The following is a 21,741-nucleotide window of genomic DNA, read 5'->3' on the forward strand; positions in this document are numbered from 1 at the left end:
GGCGCCGCCTCCCCCGGTCCCCGCGGTGCCCGCCAAGGTGCGGCTGATGGTGAGCTACGGGGGCCGCATCCAGCCGCGCCCGCACGACAACCAGCTCTCCTACGTCAACGGCGACACCAAGATCCTCTCCGTCGACCGCCCGCTCCGCTTCCCCGACTTCTACGCCCGCCTCGCCGGCCTCGCCGCCGCCCGCGCCGACCTCTGCGTCAAGTACCAGCTCCCCGGCGAGGACCTCGACGCGCTCGTCTCCGTCACCAACGACGAGGACCTCGACCACCTCCTCATCGAGTACGACCGCCTCCACCTCTTCCGCGCCGCGCCGGGATCTGGCGGCTCGTCCAGGGGCGGCTCCACGCCCCGGCTCCGCGTCTTCCTCTTCCCCGTCGCCCCGCCCCCGCGCCCGGCATCCCCGCCCAAGCAGCCGCCGCAGCAGGACCTGCAGCGCGACTGGTACCTCGACCTCAAGTCCGCCAGCCCGCCTCCGCTGCCGCGGGCCCTGCCGCCCCCGCCGGCGCAGATGCAGAGCCAGCAGATGCAGCAGCAGCCGCAGATGGCGATGAAGCAGGAGACGGCGCCCGTCCAGTCGCCCCCTCCCGCGGCGCCCATGGCCGTGCCGCAGTCGGTGGTGGCGGCGTCCAAGACGGGCCCCGACTACCTCTTCGGCTTCGACTACGGCTTCATGCCGCCGCCCGCGGTCAAGGTCAAGGACCCGGCCGGCGATCCGCCCAAGATGAGAGACAACGTCCCCGTCGAGATCCCGCCCAAGAACGAGGACCGGCACCCCAACCCCAACCCCGCCGCCGACAACAACAACAACGCCATGGTGTCTCCCGCCGTCTCGCCCGCCGAGTTCCCTCGCCAGATCCCGGACCTCGACAAGCTCCAGCTCGCCGACAACGCCACCCAGCAGCAGCAGCAGCTACCACCAGCTCCTGCTCCTGCTCCGGCTCCCCAGGCCGCCCCTGCTCCTGCTCCGGTCGTCGCCCCGGCCGCCCCTGTCCCAGCGCCCTTGTCGAGGAACGGCAGCGACGACTCCCTCACCCGCGCCTACCCTCCAGCCACCCCCACCCCGACCGCCGCGGCAGAGTACTATGTCACCAAGTTCCCGGAGAAGCCCCCAGTCCCACCTCCATCATCGGCTCCCCCCGCGGCGGCCTTCCTGCCGGTGCCGGGCAGGTATGGATCTGTTGCCCCTGGCTCTGGCGCTGACCCTGGCCCTTTCTTCTTCATCCCGGCGCCGCCCCACGGGTACTACACCAGCGCCAACCCCGGCGGCACCTCCTACTACGCCGTCCCGCACAACAACGGCAATGCCAACGGGAACGGCACCGCCCCCGCCCCTGCCGTGTCGAGCGCTCAGGGCTACCCGCAGGTGGCGTACGACAGCAACGGCCGCGCCGTCTACTACACCGGCCTGCTCCCACAGTACCCTTCGGCCGTCAACGGCGGCGGCATGTCGGCTTCCTCGGCAGTGCTCGGCACGGAGCCGTCGAAGCCGGTGGCGGTGAAGCCGACCGTCTCGTGATCGACCGCCAGCTCAATCCTAAATTCAGTATGGGTTAACAGAGTCTGCCAGCCAATTTTCGTTCGTTCGTTCGTTGGATCGTCCAAGTCAATATGGGTTAAATATGTGTCGAAGTTGGAATTCGTTATTGTGTCTAGTAATTCACCTATAATTTTCCCCTTTTGTTTAGAAGAAGTTTTTGGATTTGGGGTTCGTTGGTTCTGTGATATGCAACTAGGAGTGAGTGCTGCTGCTTGGTGTGCTTAATTAGATGTACATACAATCCTTTGTGGACATAATGGATATTATATTAGCATGTTGGAGAGTTGTTTAATTAACTGCATTGCCTCTTGAGTTTTGTCACTGCTGCTTTGTTTTGTTTAATCATGTTGAGTTGATTATGTTGTTGCCCATTGTCAATGTGGCTAAATTGGCCATGTGATCTTTTGTGTTCTTTCGAAGCAAAGATATGAATGAGGATGCAAATATCCCAGTGAAGCTCCTATTATTTGTTATGTTATTGCTAATGTCAATGTCAGCAGTGCAATGTGGCTAAATTGGCCATGTGATCTTTTGTGTTCTTTCGAAGCAAGATATGAATTGAGGATGCAAATATCTCAATGAAGCTGGTACTGTATTTGTTAATGTGCATACCAACTAGTAGCTCTGCAGAATGGAAGCTCTCGTCTGATGAAGCACAGTGGCTTCCTGTGTTCTTCACGGGGAGCTAGGCTGCTGCATTTATGTATGTGTATGAGCAGCCGTGAATGCTGGTTGTTGTGTTCATGTAGCAGCACGGGAGCTAACCATGATTATCTATCTATGTCGGCTGTGGTTTCTGATTCTCTCAGATTATGAATTGCTGTTTCGTCGTTTTTGGTTCATGATAACCATGATTATTTAGGCTGTTGCTTTTTGATTCGAATGTTGTTTCAGTCGTTTTTGTGAGTTTAGTGCTCACCTGTGGGCAGTGATTTTTTCCTGAAGAGAGCAGAGCACATTGGTGTTCTGCTGATCAGCTGGTGAGAATTAACTGAGAAGCTGAGATTTGACCAAATGTCGGGCCATGACCGTGCGTGTTAACTTCTGTCAGGCTGTGTGCTTTAATAATCAGGCAGCTGCGTCTGCAGGTAACACAACATGCCTTGTCTCTGGGCCAGGCCTGATCATACTGATGATATTTATGCTGTCAACAGGAGTCATCATCATGCTGATGATGCTGTATCAAGACACCCGAGCTGTGCAAGACAGTTTTTGTCTCTGTGAAATGAAATTTATCCTCCCTGTGCTGGGCAAAGTGCATATGCTTATCTGCGTTACTGCTACTGCCGCATATCCTACTCTCTATCCATCCTGACCTCCACTGTTGTGAACTTGTGATGGAAGTGTGGAGAGGGAGACCGGGAAAACGCGGGAAGAAGCTGCATAGCAAGGAGGATCTTTCATTCATTCTTTCGAGGTGCCATTGGAGGCAGCATCAGTCCGCCACCACCATCATCATGCTCATGCTGCTGCTGATACATGCTCATGCCCCCTTTTGGGCAAAGATGTTTTGCCATGGCTTTTTGACCAAAGTGCAGTGTAATCCAATGTGGCCCTAGGTCTGGGTGTATCTGTATATATTATCTGCTGTTGCCGCTTTTGCTAACCTGGCTCCGGCTGTCTATCATCGGCAGCAGATGCAGGGCAGGGTAGGGGGCATCTGTGGTTCAGACCAGACCTTGGTCTTGTTGGTCCGGTGGTCGAGCCGGCCGGAATCTCTCCCCGTCTGCCAGGCATGCTGATGCTGCAGTGGCAGCTTGGACCTGTGAAGAAGGCAGCAGCAGTGGATCCATGTGCCTTGTTGCCGCAGTGCTGCTCCAGTGGAGGAACCGAGGTGAGGCGAAAGAGCACTGTTTCCACCAAGAGGCTGCATCTGCGTGCAGGTGCAGCCATGGCGTGGCGGCACATGGAGGCTGGCATGGCATGGCATGGCTGCCCATGCCCATGCCGCCGGCTTGGGGACGGACGGAGATGCCGGTGCTGGTTAGCTAGCCGGCGATAGCTTTCAATGCTCGTGTGCGTGGTTGCTGCGGGTTGCGCCGTATTAATCGTGTGGGATGCCGGTGATGGTTTGCTCATGTGCATGGCGTGACATGGCAACAAACAAACTGACCCCGATGGAGTGCGTGTTCACGCATCAACACAAAGGTTTCGCCTGCAGGCGTTTAGGGGAGCTGCTGAGGGTCCGCTCTCACTCTCGCTCGCTTGATCCGAAAGCGATCATGGCGTCGCGTCACGTGGGTGCTTTCGAGTACTGTTACTGTTCAGGTTTCAGCTAAGTATTATTCAGATTGTTCCTGCCCCCCTGATTTCACCACGTCGCCCCCGCGTGGCGGCCGGGAGGCTCCCAGATCCCATCGCCGCCGGTCTCCACCTCTCCTCCTCCTCCCTCGCCGCCGCCCAAGGGCACGGCCAGGCGAAACCTTGCCGTTACCGGCGACGGCGGGGACTTGTGGTCCTCCCGCTCGTGTGGGGCTGGCGCGGGCCGGCGCCCCCGGGCCGGAGCGTGGCGCCGGGCCCGACGCCACGGCGGGTGGTGGCGGCGCTTCGGCGGTTTTCTTCCCCCGCGGCAGGAGGCTTCATGGTTTGGTGCGTCGCGGTCGCCAGGGACGGCGGCGGCGTGACCAAATGGGGCCGCGGCGGCACGGCCGGATCTGGGTCTAGGCGTGGGCCTTGGTCATTGGATTGCCGTCGGCGTGGTGGTGGGTGCAGGTCGTCGGCAGCTGGGCGGATCCGCAGAGATTCTTCCCTTGTCTGGTCCTTGACAGCACGGGCAACTCCAGGGGAAAACCCTAGATCTCCTTGGGATCGAGCGATGGCGGTGCTTTCGCATCGTAACCCCTCTTCAGGGCATCGTTTTGGAGCTTACTCCGGTTGAAGGGATCAGCGACGCTGGCGGCGCACGTTTGGTGGAGCAACTGCCGATGAAAATCGCGCCGACTACGGTCATGGCGGACGATGGCGGCGTCTGACATGCCGTTCCCTTGTCGAGGCACGGTCGTTGCAGTTTGCTTCATCAGGCTTGGGATGTTCCGTGGGAAACCTTAGATCCGGGTCTCCCGGATCGGACAACGATGGCGTTTTTAATAGCGCTTTCCCTCATGGGGTCATCATTTTGGAGCAAGTGATGGCTGAAGGTGACAAGAGGAGGAGCGGTGCTTCATCACACACACATTGATGGTGTCGGATCTCGATGACACGACGCTTTGGAGATTAGGCTCTGATGCGCGATGATGGACTCGCGCAGGAGGTCGACGCTGTCTGGCGTCATGGTGGCGCCGGCGGCAGCTAGATCAGGCAAGGTTCATGCAGCAGTACAACTCTGAAGATGGATTGGTGGCAGGTGGCTGCGGCGGCCTCATACCCGGCAGACGTCTTGGTTGAGGAGCACGCCGGACTGGTTGGTGCCCATACCGGCAGGCGTCCTGGTTGGGACCTCGGGCCTTAGATGTTAGGTCTGCGAGGTCTGTTTGGTATTAGGCCCAGACTATCAGCATCCCTTCATCATTTGGATAGGAGTAGCGACACTTTTGTTGCCTAGACGGTGGCTTCGACTTACTGTTGTATGACTTTGTAAGGTCTTATGTGAATAATTAATAAAGTTACTGCATGCATCGTTCAGATGCAGAGACCGAGGGTCTTCCTTCTTTTCTAAAAAAAAAATTCAGATTATTCCTCTGAGTATTATAGTTGAAAGCAAAAGCTTAGAGGCACTGATTAGGGCTTTTCTATTTGAATGGAACCAAAGCTCTCCGCTTTCTAGATGATCCTTCTACCACCTGACCTGGGCAAGGATTGTGTAGAGACGGAGAAAGGAAAGCGTGGTCGCTTTTGAGCTGGTTTGGGTTGGGTCTTCTCCTCGGCTTGTTCCGAATGGCATGATTGTTACGTATGTTCTCCCGCGGGTTGGGTTGTCAACCAATCATGGTTATCACCTGGACATGTAATCCCCTGCCTGACACTCGAAGTGTGCCATGTTGAGCACCATTCGCCCGCCCATGGGTTCCGCTCAGCCTGTTTTCGAGGTTGTTTTACTGTGCTAATGCAGTGTTCCAAGGTTGACCACGGTGCATGCTTTGGGCCAAGGGAAAAAAAGAGCAAATCTGAGTGGAAGGTGGCCCTGACCACACGACTGGTCATACGGCAGAATTTCAGACGTACTCCCTCTCCGATCTGGTTTACATGACACTGTTTGTTTGTACCAAGTCAAACCTTTTTTGATTTTAACCAACTTAATTTATGAATAAAAATGTACGCCGGGTTGAGAAAGTCGGCGAATTCCCCTCTCTGCCCCTCACAAATCCTTTAAAAGGCGAAGAAATTAGCTTGCCAAACTTTCAGTCACAAATTTACAGTGAACGCGACCAAATTTATAGAGATAAACCTCAGGACAGTGAGATGGTAGGGGTACCAATGTTTTCTCCTCTGACCAAATTGTGGTGCACGGTCGTTACCATCTGACACTGGAAATCTACTGGGGTGGATGTCAGAGTCAGATGTCGCAGCCACGTGCATGTGCTGGTGGCGTCGATCGTGGGCGCCATCATGGGCACAGTATGAACTCAACCATAAACTTTACTGAATTTATACTATGGTCGTCTAGTTCTGGTTTCCTTTGACAATGCATCGGCATGGTTCTTTAGAATGGTTAATATTTGGGTTCAAACTGTTTGTTCACTGAATTTCATGCCTGTTCAAAAAGCCGAAGGTTCACAGACTCGCTTGCGTCGAATTTACAAGTTCTTCTGGTTCAATCTGTCTGTTCACTGAACATTTTATGCCGGTTGCATGGTTTTCCTGTCGGCTGAAGCTGATGAACATCGTGACAACAGTCCTCAATAAGGTCAACATTTAATCAACCTCTGACCCGCATACTTGGATAAGCTCAACTTATGCAAAACAAATCAGACAACAATCTTCCATGTCTCTGTTCATGGCTAGTACCCCAGCCTGTTCACCAACTTGTCCACCAACACTTTCAGGCCTTGTTCGGTTAAGCCACTCCTCAAGTGGATTGGAGTGGAATGGAGGGGATTTGGGGGAAATTTGAATTAGATGGGATTTAATCCCTGCCAATCCCTGTCAATCCCTCTCATTTTTCATGGAACCGAACAAGGCCTCAAGGATGGCATCTGTAGTCAAAATCACGCACATCATAGGTAATATGTGAGTGGTGGGTTATGGTAAGATTAAACCTACAGCGATTAGTACGTAGTTGCGCAAATTTGCTTAATGTATGCAAACATAAGAGGCTGATCCAATGGAATAGCAAAATACATTTGCTTAGTGGAGGAATTCATCCTTGACAGTACGTAGGTCAACTAAGCGGTAGCTTTCAGACAATATTTTGGGCGTAAAGCGTCTTTTGGTGGCTTTTCAAGTCCAACGCCAAATCCCAGGGCTCAGCCTGGACATGTGGTGGAAACTACCAAGCTGGAGTATGGTATGAGCAGAGAAAATTTCCTGTGAAGCGGTGTAGTGCATTGAGATCGGATAGAACACCAACGTCGAAAACACTCTGCTGGTCCTTTCGGGTTTCATTGACCAAACAGATACGCTTTGGGCTATGGTTAGCTCAGCTCCAATCAAGAATCCCCAAGGACTATTGGGACGCGTACTTCGAGAAATGGTTTACGAATGTTTGTTCTATTCGGCAGTTTTTTATTCTATTTCTTGCGGAGTAAAAAAAACTTATCATTAGTAAGAGTCAATGGAATGATCCCCTGGCCCTGCAATCCGTTGCCGCCCCGTGCCGCGCTATCCACAAAGCCAAGGAGATGAGCCACCACAATCGCAATGCCGACCGGACAATCCACCTCCTAGGGCTGCCATCCGGCATACCCAGCAAAACCCTCCAACTCCTCAACGATGACAAAATGCGAGGAAGCCACCAGCTAGAGGGGAAGCACCCCCCCACCATCAAGATAGTCTCCATCTCAACTTAGATTGGGATGGCCAAGCAGATGGAAGAGACCAGCCATGGGGAGGAGGGTAGCTCCTACACCGACGACCAACCGCGCCACCAGCCGCCTATTGGCCCGTGCCACTAGAAAGAAGGCCATCAATGCCCCATCAAATCCAGCGTCTCCAGAAGAAAGCCCAAGAGGAACAACGGATTAAGGGGGTAGAGTTTGGGAGGGGCGGCCCTCACATTACTCACCTTCTATTTGCGAATGACAGTATTGTTTTTCTTGAGGCGACTGAGGATAGTTTGCTTGAGCTCCACAATATACTAAATGTTTATGAGTCAGCCTCAGGGCAGAAAGTTAATTTTGATAAATCTTCCATCTTCTTTGGGAAGGGGTGTGATGTTACGAGGAAAGCTACTTTAAAAAGTGTAATTGGTATTGCAGATGAGGCTCTCAATGAGAGATATCTAGGGCTACCAACACTGGTTGGTCGCTCGAAAGATGGTTGCTTTAAATACGTGACAGAGCGGTCAGCTGCAAAAACTCATGGTTGGAAAGGACAAGGCCTCTCCAAAGCGGGCAGAGAGGTGCTCGTGAAGTCAGTTCTACAAGCGACCCCCACCTTTTCCATGAGCTGCTTCCAGTTTGCCAAAACAACGTGCCGGAACCTGACATCTATTTCTTCAAAATTTTGGTGGGGAGCGGAGCATGGAAAACGTAAAGTTCATTGGATTGGATGGGATAAAATGTGTCGTAGCAAGAGGTCAGGGGGCATGGGTTTTCGGGATTTTGAGGCTTTTAACCAGGCCCTACTCGCTAAGCAAGCATGGAGGTTACTCATCAATCCGGAATCTCTTTGTGCTCGAGTACTGAAGGCGCGCTATTTTCAGAATACTGATTTTCTTCACGCGGGCTGCCCCAAAAATAGCTCTTTCACATGGAAGAGCATTCTGTTTGGCCGAGAACTGCTACAGTGTGGGCTGGTGTGGCGCATTGGGGATGGCAGGTCAGTCGATGCATGGACGGACGCATGGATACCCAGGGCCGGGTCTCGTCGGCCGCTGGGTGCGCTTGACAAAACGAACATAGCTACAGTGGCGGATTTGCTTGATTACTCTGGAAGGGCATGGGATGTGCAGACCCTTGAACGGGTGATGTTGCCAGTTGATATAAGCGACGTCCTGAAGGTCCCAGTAGGCGGTAATGGGTGTGCTGACTACCCAGCATGGAATAACACTAAAAATGGGGTATTCACAGTACGCTCAGCCTATCATCTTGCTATGGAAATTAAACGCTTCCGTTCTGGGGCGCCAGAGTCCTCATCATCAGTCACAACGCATCAGGGATGGATTGAGCTTTGGGATACCAACGTCCCAGGCAAAGTTAAAATACACGCCTGGAGATTGGCCCGGAATGGTCTGGTCGTAGGGGCCGAGCTGCAACGACGTCATGTTAAACTAGGCGTCAGGTGCCCGGTTTGCGGAAGGGAAGAGACATCCATCCATCGGTTTTGGAAGTGTCCCCATGCTCAGCACGTGTGGTCAGTGGTTAATGCAGATAAAGGAGATGACATGTTCTCGGTGCCAGAGACAATCCATACACAAAATCAGCTAGGCCGATGGATGCTGGACTGGTTTGGCAAAGCATCTGCTGCGAATAAGGCTGTCTTTATGATGGTGCTTTATCACATGTGGCTAGCAAGAAATGCGACAAGAGACGAAAAGCTCATTGAGGACGCTAGATCCCTGGTTGATCGTGTCTGGGCACTGCTGGATGAATGGGCTATGGTCCATGCTCCACCGGTTACCACACAAGGAGGAACGCCAACGAAGGAGTGGCGCCCCCCGGACCAAGGGTGGCTTAAACTTAATGTCGATGGAGCGACAGCGAAGGTGGATGGCTCAGGAGGCGGTGGAGCGGTCGTACGCGATCATCATGGCAGGTTCGTGGGAGGCTCATGCCATTCTTTTCCATCCGTGTCGGATCCAGAACATGCAGAGCTGTTGGCTTGTCGGCGCGGCGTCCAGCTGGCGATTGAGGTGGGCGCTCGGAGGATTGTCTTGGAGACAGACAATCTGGGAGTCAAACAAACGTTATCTTCGACCGAGCTAGCTAGATCCCGGTACGGCCCCCTCATAGAAGAGATTAAGGAGCTTCTTAACTCTCGGGAGGATTTTTGTGTGCATTGGGCTAGGCGTTCCGCGAATCGCGCGGCACATAATCTAGCTAGGGATGGCTGCCTAAATAAGTTGTGCAAGACCTGGTTTTCTGTTCCTCCTACTTGTATTCATGACATTGTTGTGGCTGAGGCCACTTAGTTAATAAATTGGCAGCGACGTTCCCCTCAAAAAAAAATATCCAGCGTCTCCAAATCCAGAGCCCCCCATGGCATCCAGTAATTCCAACTGCCATAGATTTGCATCAGCGCCAACCACAGATGTCTCAGTACCCCACGTGATGTCGACCACCACTACCCGCCATCAGAAGTCGATGCCTTTCTCAAATCCCAAGTCCAATGCGTCCATAGATATTCGACAACGACCGGTCCCCGAGCGCCCGCACCACCCGACACTGCCAAAGGCCACTGTAACACCCCCGAGTGTCATGCTACAGTGACCTCACACTAATGGTGCCATGACATCAATTTTAAATAAGCCAAATTGCCACTTTATAAAAAAATCAAAGTCAAATTTTAGAATAAAGTCAAAATAATGTTTATTTAAAGAGCTAAACAAATTTGTTCATAATATGTCATAAAATCTCCAAGCAATTGTAAAAATAATACAAGCTTCACTTGGCTCCCAAAATTGACCCCAACAAATATTTTATTGGTACAACAACAAATAAAATTGCCTTTTCAAAAATAAACAATTATTTAGTTAACTCCTTTTGCCTCCAAACTTTGTGTGCTACTTAAAACATATGCATAGTATCTATGTGCTAAGTTGCACTTTTAACTAAAATCAATTGCTAGCAAAATAAAATAGAAAACAACAGCTAAAAATTAAAATAGTAAAAAAAACCAATGGAACATTGTCTACTTGGGCTTCACATGGCCCAACCAGCTTCCCCTCATCCCCTTTCTCTGTTCATCAGACAAAGGACGTGGAGGCCGTCCCATGGCTACCTGCCAGGCGTCGGGCATCCTACGGCTTCCCCTCGGTGGATGAGATCACCCCGAAGCCGCTAGCAAACCCTAGCCTCCCCCATTTCCTCGCTCATCCCTCTCCCTCGTGGCTTCGTCCAAGCCCAGACATCGTCGTCGCCATTGCTTTGTCGTCAACATAACCTCGGAGCTCCCATCGCGTCCTCTTCATGTCTGCGAGCTCCTCCACGACGTTGTCTACCCCTACACCGCTGGATCAAGGCTGGGATGCCACGACGCCCTCGCCCATGATGTTTTCCTCCGCCACAACCATCGGACGCCGTCACGCTATTCGCCGGCTCCCACGCCACCCTGAGCCCGCTGACCACATCCCCCGACTCCCTGTGAGCTCCCCATCGAACCCCTCTCTTCCCCGCGCGTCTCTGTCCCCATGTCACGCCATGCCACTGTCACCGTTGCTTCGGCCCGCACAGTTCTCACCCCGGCCTCGTCTGCCTGCGCATGGTCGTACTCACCGCGTCGTGGGTGCGCTCCTGCAGCCGCTGGTCATGCCCTCGTGCGCCCTGCCGCGTCGTCCCACCCTGCGCTCGGCGCTCCAGCCTGCTGGATGCTGCCGGCCGCAGCTATGGCTTGCTGTCGCCTGCTTTGTTAACCGCAGCTGCTTACCGCTATGCTGTTGCAGTCGTTGCCTCCACCTACCACTGATGTTATGTGCTACCTCTTGAGCTTGCGTTGGTTTTTCCCTTGACGAGGACAGGGTGATGCAGCAGAGTAGTGGAAGTGCAACTATCCCTAGGTGGTTTTGGTAATTCCTAACAACATATAGCTCATTGAGCTAATGCTATCCCAAGATAAATATTTCAGGAAAGCTCAATGATTGGCATGACATGGATGAGAAAAGTGGACCCCTCAAAATGCGAAGGACAAAAGGATTGGCTCAAGCTCAAAGCTCAAGACTCTACATTTTCTATTTTAGTGATCCAAGATCACATTGAGTCTATAGGAAAAGCCAATACTATCAAGGAGGGATGAGGTGTTGCTTAATGAGGTTCTTGCTCAAAATGCTTAGTGATATGCTCAAAAGCCCTCAACTACTTTCTCACATCCACATATGACCTAAACCAAAAGTCAAACTCGACCCCATCGATTCTTTCTATCCGGCGCCACCGAGTTCGGATGTCATAGCCACTGCCACAAACGCTAAGCAAATCGGTCTCACCGATAGGGATCTCGGTCTCACCAAGATGGGATTGTAATCTCTCTGTTTCCCTTCGTAACGTTTCGGTCCCACCGAGATGAGCGATCGATCCCATCGAGATTGCAATGTAAACTCTCTGTTTCCCCTTCGTAACGTTTCGGTCCAACCGAGATGAGCGAATCGGTCCCACCGAGTTTACCTGACCAACTCTCTGGTTAGCTTATTACCAAAATCGGTCTCACCGAGTTTGTGTAATCGGTCTCACCGATATTACGTTATGCCCTAACCCTAACCATATCGTTCCTACCGAGTTGCATGTCGGTCCCACCGAAAATCCTAACGGTCACTAGATTTACTGAATCGGTCTGACCAAGTTTCTTAACTCGGTCCCACCGAGATTGGTAAGTTGTGTGTAATGGTTAGATTTTGTGTGGAGGCTATATATACCCCTCCACCTCCTCTTCATTCATGGAGAGAGCCATCAGAACATGCCTACACTTCCAACTTACATTTTCTGAGAGAGAACCACCTACACTTGTGTTGAGGTCAAGATATTCCAATCCTACCACAAGAATCTTGATCTCTAGCCTTCCCCAAGTTGGTTTCCACTCAAATATTCTTTCCACCAAATCCAAATCCTGTGAGAGAGACTTGAGTGTTGGGGAGACTATCATTTGAAGCACAAGAGCAAGGAGTTCATCATCAACACACCATTTGTTACTTCTTGGAGAGTGGTGTCTCCTAGATTGGCTAGGTGTCACTTGGGAGCCTCCGACAAGATTGTGGAGTTGAACCAAGGAGTTTGTACGGGCAAGGAGATCGCCTACTTCATGAAGATCTACCCCTAATGAGGCAAGTCCTTCGTGGGCGACGACCATGGTGGGATAGACAAGGTTGCTTCTTCGTAGACCCTTCGCGCGTGGAGCCCTCCATGGACTCGCGCAACCGTTACCCTTCATGGGTTGAAGTCTCCATCAACGTGGATGTACGATAGCACCACCTATCGGAACCACGGCTCAAAAATCTCTGTGTCTCCAAATTGTGTTTGCCTCCTCAAACTCCTCCCCTTTACCTTCATATGCAATTGTGTTACTTTCCGCTGCTATACTCTTGCATGTGTAGGTTGATTGCTTGACTTGTGCTAAGTTGCTAAAACCTGCGAAGAATTAAAATTGGGAAAAGGCTAAGTTTTTATTTGGTCAAGTAGTCTAATCACCCCCTCTAGACATACTTTCGATCCTACAAGTGGTATCAGAGCCTTGGTCTTCATTTGCTTTGATTTCCATAACTTTTGGTGGTCATAGCCTTGGTTTCACAACCTAGGAGAGTATGACATCTAGAGAGGGAAATTATCATCGTAGAGGTCCTTACTTTGATGGTACTAATTTTGCTAGTTGGAAGCATAAGATGAAAATGCATATTCTTGGACATAACCCCGCTGTATGGGCTATTGTGTGTATTGGCTTGCAAGGTGAATTCTTTGATGGGAGAGAACCGAACCGTGAAGCTAGCGCGGAAGAGTTGAAGATGCTGCAATACAACGCTCAAGCTTGTGATATCCTCTTCAACGGATTGTGCCCCGAAGAATTCAACAAAATCACCCGTTTTGAGAATGCAAAGGAAATTTGGGTCACTTTGATTGACATGCATGAAGGTACCGACTCCGTCAAGGAATCCAAATTGGATGTGCTTCAAAGTCAACTTGACAAGTTCAAGATGAAGGATGGTGAAGGCGTCGCTGAAATGTACTCTAGGCTTGCTCTCATCACAAATGAGATTGCCGGCTTAGGAAGTGAAGAGATGACCGATAAATTCATCATCAAGAAGATCCTAAGAGCCTTGGATGGAAAATATGATACCGTGTGCACATTGATCCAAATGATGCCCAATTACAAGAATCTCAAGCCAACGGAGGTCATTGGAAGAATTGTTGCTCATGAGATGCCACTCAAGGATAAGGAGGAGCTCCAAAACAAGTCAAGTGGTGCTTACAAAGCCTCATGTGAAGCTTCCACATCATCAAGTGAGAAACAAACCTTCAATGAAGAATTGAGCCTAATGGTGAAGAACTTCAACAAGTTCTACAAGAGTAGGAGCAAGGAAAGAAGTTCCAAGTCAAGGTCCTACAATGACAAAAGATCTTTGAGTCGAGAGTGTAATTGATACAATTGTGGAAGACCCGGACACTATTCCAATGAGTGTACGGCTCCCTACAAGAGAAGATAAGAATCACCTAAGAGAAGAAGCAAAAGAGAAGAATCACCACCAAGAGAGAGAAGGTGTAGAGATGATCGTTATGAACGAAGAACATCCCGGAGGAGCAAGGATTTGGAAAGGAAGGACAAATCATCAAAGAGCTACACAAAACAAAGACATCAAGCTCATTTTGGTGAATGGGTATCCGGCTCCGACTCCGAACATCACTCCGAGAGAATCTATCACTCCGACTCAGAACATACTCAAGATGAAGGTGTTGTCGGTCTAGCACTTGTGTCAACTAACTCCTACGACATATTTGATTAACCAAATGAAGGACTAGGAAGATGCTTCATGGCTAAAGGCCCTAAGGTATTACACCCCGAGTATGTTGATTTCAATAGTGATGAAGATGACTTGCTAGGTGATGATGATTTACTTGTTGACAACTCTAGTGATGAATACTATGATGAAACATCAATTAATCACGCTAATCAAGATAAAATGAATGACAATGATAAGGAGAAGATTGAGATCCTAACTGAAGAACTAAACACTCTTAAGTTAGCTCATGAAACTATCTTAGAAGATCATCGAGAACTTTTAAGGACTCATGAGAAATTACGTTTTGAAAAGCTCAATCTTGAGCAAGAACATGAGTTTTTAAAAGCTATCAATGATGATCTTCGCAAGAAAAGTTCTTCTCACATTTCCAAGCATTTACTCTTATCTACTTACATGCCTCAAGTCAAGTCTGGTAACAAGAACAAGAAAGATTCTTCCTCTAGTAGTAACAACAATCATCATAATAAATCCAATGTTGTTGCTTCTAGTAGTTCTCTTGATTCCACTAATAATACTCTTAGCCAAGTTACACTTGAGCAAGAAAATAGCTTATTGAAGGGAATTATAGAGAAAGGTGTTTACAAGAGCCTTGCCGAAAGTAAGCAATTCGAGGAAATTGTACGCAAGCAAGGAAGGCACCGGAAGAAACAAGGTGTTGGTTTTGAACGAAAGTTCAATGCCAATGGAGTTGAGTGGGAAGAAGATCAATACCCCAAGACGAAGTTTGTTCCTCAACAAGAGAAGTATGGTCCTACTTCTTTCAAAGGGACGCAAGCACAAGATGATCTTCCACCACAAGACCACAAGCAGAAAGGCAAGGACAAGCTTCAAGAGGATATTGATGCGTTTGAAGAAGCTCCTAAGGCCTTGGTCAAGTGGGTTCCCAAGACTACGTCAAGTTCTAATTCATCAAGTACGACTACAACTCCAAGGATTCCCATCAAGATGGTGTGGATCCCGAAGAAGAAGAACTAGATAGTTCTTGAGGGTGACTCCGCCAACATACTTCACTCTTATCATTTTGGCGAGGACAAGTGCAACCAACTTACACATCTTGCACTAGTTCATGGAGTCACAAACCCTCTTGTTGGTAAGACAAGGGACAAGGTAACCCAATGCTTTCATAGACATCGTCTTATGTGTACATCACTCTATGTCTATGGATATCCTTGTTTGTTCCTTGTGGGACTAACCCGTGTAGGTATTGAAAGTACAACTCACTCCAAAGGATTGCCCCAAAAGATCTACATCAACATAGAGCATCCACATCTTCAACACCTACATGAAGTCAACATCGACAAAATCCAAGTTTAGTTCATCCCTCTTTGGGGGGATCTCACATCTAGGGGGAGCTTTACTCTAAGAATTGAGCTAAAGCAACTCTAACGATGTGAACACATCAATGCATTATGTAAAAGTGGCAACCCTACTTGAGCTTAAACGATGAGTATGACCTATGATCAAATGTTCTCATTTGACTCCTAAGTCAAAATAATCATATATAGATGACCTAGTCATCGCCAATTGCTTGATAGATGCTAGAATTGGTTGTGCATGCTTTGTCACATATTTTATCTGCTATTTTATTATGTGAGCATGTCGTTTGCATATTTTACTCATTCGAGGACATCCACTTGTAGTTTTGCTTGTTTGGCTTCTTTTATTTTTGCCAAGTGGATGGACAAGAATGCCTAAGAACCCTCTCTAGCTATCTATGCTATTCTTGTCTCAAACTCTATTCATGCTACATCACAAAGTTTGATCAAGTCAGATTCGAACCACTCTGTGTGAGGAGCACTCGGAGTCCCTGATTCGTCATAGACTTAAACTTCCAAAAATTCTTTGTGCATTTTAGTCTGACCGATTCATCCTTTTCGGTCATACCGAGATCACTAAGTCGATCTAGGATTTCAATCTCGGTGCAACCGATTTGAACTTTTTGGTCACACTGAGTTGCAGCAACTACTTGCAGTTATGCATCTCGGTGCCACCGAGTCGTTCCACTCGGTCACACCGACAGGGTCAGGCTATATATACCCCCGGGCCAAAATTTGGAAATTTCTCCGAATCACTTCGCCCGCGCTCAGCCTGTTCTGCCTCCCTGGGTCTCCGGATCGTTCTCCTCGTCGCCAGCCGCCTCCCGCCGCTGGTCTCCGCCGCCGTCAACGGAAATCTTCTCCGCCGTTGCCGCCATAGCAAGTCCTCCGCCGAACTTAGGGTATGGACTTGATCCTTGTGCTAACTCATTCCAATTCCTAGCACATTGTTTTGCCATGTATCTTGCCACAATTGAGATCATTCAATCCAACGAAATAGATTAGTTTCAATTAAGAATTTAGGCTTAGGTTTCCGCCGAAATCATCTCGGACCAACCGAGTTGTAGAAATCGGTTCCATCAATTTGGCTCAGGCCAGTGCACATGTGATTCTCGGTCTGACAGAGAATTGCAAATCGGTGTGACCGAGTTCAGGACTTTGTGAAACCCTACCAGTCTCAGTGCCACCGAACTGTGACTCGGTCTGACCGAGTTCACTAGTTTAGGTTCCAAAAGCTGCTTCGGTATCACCGAGTTTACAAATCGGTAGATCCGAAATGCTTTCTGTGGAAAACAAAAACTAAGTTTTTAACCCATTCTTTTGCAAAAACCTCTGTGCTTTGTGATGCTCACCCCCTCTATCTCATCTATATCTATTCAGAGGGTTTGCTGTCAGAGTTTGCACTATGTCTGATCAGAGTGACAGCCAGAACAGAGAGGAAGAGCAAGTTCACTTGAGTGAGGGCACTCTTCCCTCCAGTTCCTTAGATGAGGGCAGCAGGAGCACACCCAACAACTTGCCTAAAGCTGCCACCAGTGCCAGAAAGAAGAGAACCTCAGATTCTGAAGATGAGGATGTTGGAAATATGCCCTAGAGGCAATAATAAAAGGATTATTATTATATTTCCTTGTTCATGATAATTGTCTTTTATTCATGCTATAATTGTATTATCCGGAAATCGTAATACACGTGTGAATACATAGACCACAATATATCCCTAGTGAGCCTCTAGTTGACTAGCTCGTTGATCAACAGATAGTCATGGTTTCCTGACTATGGACGTTTGATGTCATTGATAACGGGATCACATCATTAGGATAATGATGTGATGGACAAGACCCAATCCTAAGCATAACACAAGATCGTGTAGTTCGTTTGCTAGAGATTTTCCAATGTCAAGTATCCTTTCCTTAGACCATGAGATCGTGTAACTCCCGGATACCGTAGGAGTCCTTTGGGTGTACCAAACGTCACAACGTAACTGGGTGACTATAAAGGTGCACTACAGGTATCTCCAAAAGTGTCTGTTGGGTTGACACGGATCGAGACTGGGATTTGTCACTCCATATGACGGAGAGGTATCTCTGGGCCCACTCGGTAATGCATCATCATAATGAGCTCAAAGTGAAAGTGTCTGGTCACGGGATCATGCATTACAGTATGAGTAAAGTGACTTGCCGGTAATGAGATTGAACGAGGTATTGGGATACCGACGATCGAATCTCGGGCAAGTAACGTACCGATTGACAAAGGGAATTGTATACGGGGTTGCTTGAATCCTCGACATCGTGGTTCATCCGATGAGATCATCGAGGAGCATGTGGGAGCCAACATGGGTATCCAGATCCCGCTGTTGGTTATTGACCGGAGAGCAGTCTCGGTCATGTCTGCGTGTCTCCCGAACCCGTAGGGTCTACACACTTAAGGTTCGGTGATGCTAGGGTTGTAAAGATATTAGCATGCTGCAAATAGAAAGTTGTTCGGAGTCCCAGATGAGATCCCGGACGTCACGAGGAGTTCTGGAATGGTCCGGAGGTAAAGAATTATATATGGGAAGTTGAGTTTCGGCCATCGGGAAAGTTTCGGGGGTCACCGGTATTGTACCGGGACCACCGGAAGGGTCCCGGGAGTCCACCGGGTGGGGCCACCCATCCCGGAGGGCCCAATGGGCTGAAGTGGGAGGGTAACCAGCCCCTGGTGGGCTGGTGCACCTCCCTGCCCCCCCCTCTGCACCTAGGGTTGGGAACCCTAGGGGAGGGGGCGCCTCCACTTGCCTTGGGGGGCAAGTTTCCCCCCTTGGCCGCCGCCCCCCCTAGGAGATCCCATCTCCTAGGGCCGGCGCCCCCCATGGGGTCCCTATATAAAGAGGGGGGGTGGGAGGGCAGCCGCACCCTGACACCTGGCGCCTCCCTTCCCCCCTTGCTACAGCTCTCCCTCCCGTAGTCGCTTGGCGAAGCCCTGCCGGATCCCTGCTGCATCGACCACCACGCCGTCGTGCTGCTGGATCTTCATCAACCTCTCCTTCCCCCTTGCTGTATCAAGAAGGAGGAGACGTCACGCTGACCGTACGTGTGTTGAACGCGCATGTGCCGTCCGTTCGGCGCTAGGATCTCCGGTGATTTGGATCACGACGAGTACGACTCCCTCAACCCCGTTCTCTTGAACGCTTCCGCTCGATCTACAAGGGTATGTAGATGCACTCCTCTCTCTCGGTTCTAGATGAACTCATAGATTGATCTTGGTGAACGTAGGGAAAATTTTATTTTATGCAACGTTCCCCAACAGTGGCATCATGAGCTAGGTCTATGCATAGTTCTCTATTGCACGAGTAGAACACAAATCTGTTGTGGGCGTAGATGTTGTCAACTTTCTTGCCACTACTAGTCTTATTTTGCTTCAGCGGTATTGTGGGATGAAGCGGCCCAGACCGACCTTACACGTACGCTTATGTGATACAGGTTCCACCGATTGACATGCACTAGTTGCATAAGGTGGCTAGCGGGTGTCTGTCTCTCCCACTTTAGTTGGAGCGGATTTGATGAAAAGGGTCCTTATGAAGGGTAAATAGAAGTTGAAAAATCATGTTGTGGTTATTCGTAGGTAAGAAAACGTTCTTGCTAGAACCCTATTGCAGCCACGTAAAAGATGCAACAACAATTAGAGGACATCTAACTTGTTTTTGCAGCAATTGCTTTGTGATGTGATATGGCCAAAAGTTGTGATGAATGATGAATGATATATTGTGATGTATGAGATCATGTTCTTGTAATAGGAATCACAACTTGCATGTCGATGAGTATGACAACCGGCAGGAGCCATAGGAGTTGTCTTAATTATTGTATGACCTGCGTGTCAATGATTTAACGCCATGTAATTACTTTACTTTATTGCTAAACCGTTAGCCATAGTAGTAGAAGTAATAGTTGGTGAGCAACTTCATGGAGACACGATGATGGAGATCATGGTGTCATGCCGGTGACGAAGATGATCATGGAGCCCCGAAGATGGAGATCAAAGGAGCTATATGATATTGGCCATATCATGTCACTACTATTTAATTGCATGTGATGTTTATTATGTTTATGCATCTTGTTTACTTAGAACGACGGTAGTAAATAAGATGATCCCTCATAATAATTTCAAGAAAGTGTTCCCCCAACTGTGCGTCGTTGCTAAAGTTCGTCGTTTCGAAGCACCACATGATGATCGGGTGTGATAGATTCCTACGTTCACATACAACGGGTGTAAGACAGTTTTACACATGCAAAAACACTTAGGTTAACTTGACGAGCCTAGCATGTACAGACATGGTCTCGGAACACAGAGACCGAAAGGTCGAACATGAGTCGTATGGTAGATACGATCAACATGGAGATGTTCATCGATGATGACTAGTCCGTCTCACGTGATGATCAGACACGGCCTAGTCGACTCGGATCATCTAACACTTAGATGACTAGAGGGATGTCAAATCTGAGTGGGAGTTCATTAAATAATTTGATTAGATGAACTTAATTATCATGAGCTTAGTCTAAAATCTTTGCAAAAATGTCTTGTAGATCAAATGGCCAACGCTCATGTCAACATGAACTTCAACGCGTTCCTAGAGAAAACCAAGCTGAAAGATGATGGCAACAACTATACAGACTGGGTCCGGAACCTGAGGATCATCCTCATAGCTGCCAAGAAAGCATATGTCCTAGAAGGACCACTAGGTGAAGCACCCATCCCAGAGAACCAAGACGTTATGAACGCTTGGCAGTCACGTGCTGATGATTACTCCCTCGTTCAGTGTGACATGCTTTACAACTTAGAACCGGGGCTCCAAAAGCATTTTGAGCAACACAGAGCATATGAGATGTTCGAGGAGCTGAAAATGGTTTTTCAAGCTCACACCCGGGTCGAGAGATATGAAGTCTCCGACAAGTTCTACAGTTGTAAGATGGAGGAAAATAGTTCTATCAGTGAGCACATACTCAAAATGTCTGGGTTGCACAACCGCCTGTCCCAGCTGGACATTAACCTCCCGGACGAGGCGGTCATTGACAGAATCCTTCAGTCACTCCCACCGAGCTACAAGAGCTTTGTGATGAACTACAACATGCAGGGGATGGTGAAAACTATTCCTGAGGTATTTTCAATGCCGAAGTCAGCAGAGGTAGAAATCAAGAAAGAACATCAAGTGTTGATGGTCAATAAAACCACCAAGTTCAAGAAGGGCAAGGGTAAGAAGAACTTCAAGAAGGACGGCAAAGATGTTGCCGCGCCCGGTAAGCCAGTTGCCGGGAAGAAGTCAAAGAATGGACCCAAGCCTGAGACTAAGTGCTTTTATTGCAAAGGGAAGGGTCACTGGAAGCGGAACTGCCCCAAATACTTAGCGGACAAGAAGGCCGGCAACACTAAAGGTATATGTGATATACATGTAATTGATGTGTACCTTACCAGTACTCGTAGTAACTCCTGGGTATTTGATACCGGTGCCGTTGCTCATATTTGTAACTCACAACAGGAGCTGCGGAATAAGCGGAGACTGGCGAAGGATGAGGTGACGATGCGCGTCGGGAATGGTTCCAAGGTCGATGTGATCGCCGTCGGCACGCTACCTCTACATTTACCCACGGGATTAGTTTTAAACCTCAATAATTGTTATTTAGTGCCAATTTTGAGCATGAACATTGTATCTGGATCTCGTTTAATACGAGATGGCTACTCATTTAAATCCGAGAATAATGGTTGTTCTATTTATATGAGAGATATGTTTTATGGTCATGCCCCGATGGTCAATGGTTTATTCTTAATGAATCTCGAACGTAATATTACACATATTCATAGTGTGAATACCAAAAGATGTAAAGTTGATAACAATAGTCCCACATACTTGTGGCACTACCGCCTTGGTCACATTGGTGTCAAGCGCATGAAGAAGCTCCATGCCGGTGGACTTTTAGAGTCTCTCGATTATGAATCATTTGACACATGCGAACCATGCCTCATGGGCAAAATGACCAAGACTCCGTTCTCCAGAACAATGGAGCGAGCAACCAACTTATTGGAAATCATACATACTAATGTGTGTGGTCCAATGAGCGTTGAGGCTCACGGAGGATATGGTTATGTTCTCACTC

At 49.2% G+C, this 21,741-nt stretch overlaps 1 protein-coding gene across 1 annotated transcript; it reads left to right on the plus strand.

Moving 5' to 3' along the window:
* Position 1: 1 nt before the first annotated feature.
* LOC119321516 (formin-like protein 5) lies at positions 2-1,867 on the plus strand (the record flags this gene model as incomplete). The annotated part of the gene is made up of 1 exon (XM_037595163.1): positions 2-1,867. A coding segment is annotated over one exon (1,524 nt), but the record flags the coding sequence as incomplete, so codon positions are not given.
* Positions 1,868-21,741: the final 19,874 nt, after the last annotated feature.

Source organism: Triticum dicoccoides, chromosome 6B (genome assembly GCF_002162155.2).
Source record: "Triticum dicoccoides isolate Atlit2015 ecotype Zavitan chromosome 6B, WEW_v2.0, whole genome shotgun sequence".
Lineage (NCBI taxonomy): Eukaryota > Viridiplantae > Streptophyta > Magnoliopsida > Poales > Poaceae > Triticum > Triticum dicoccoides.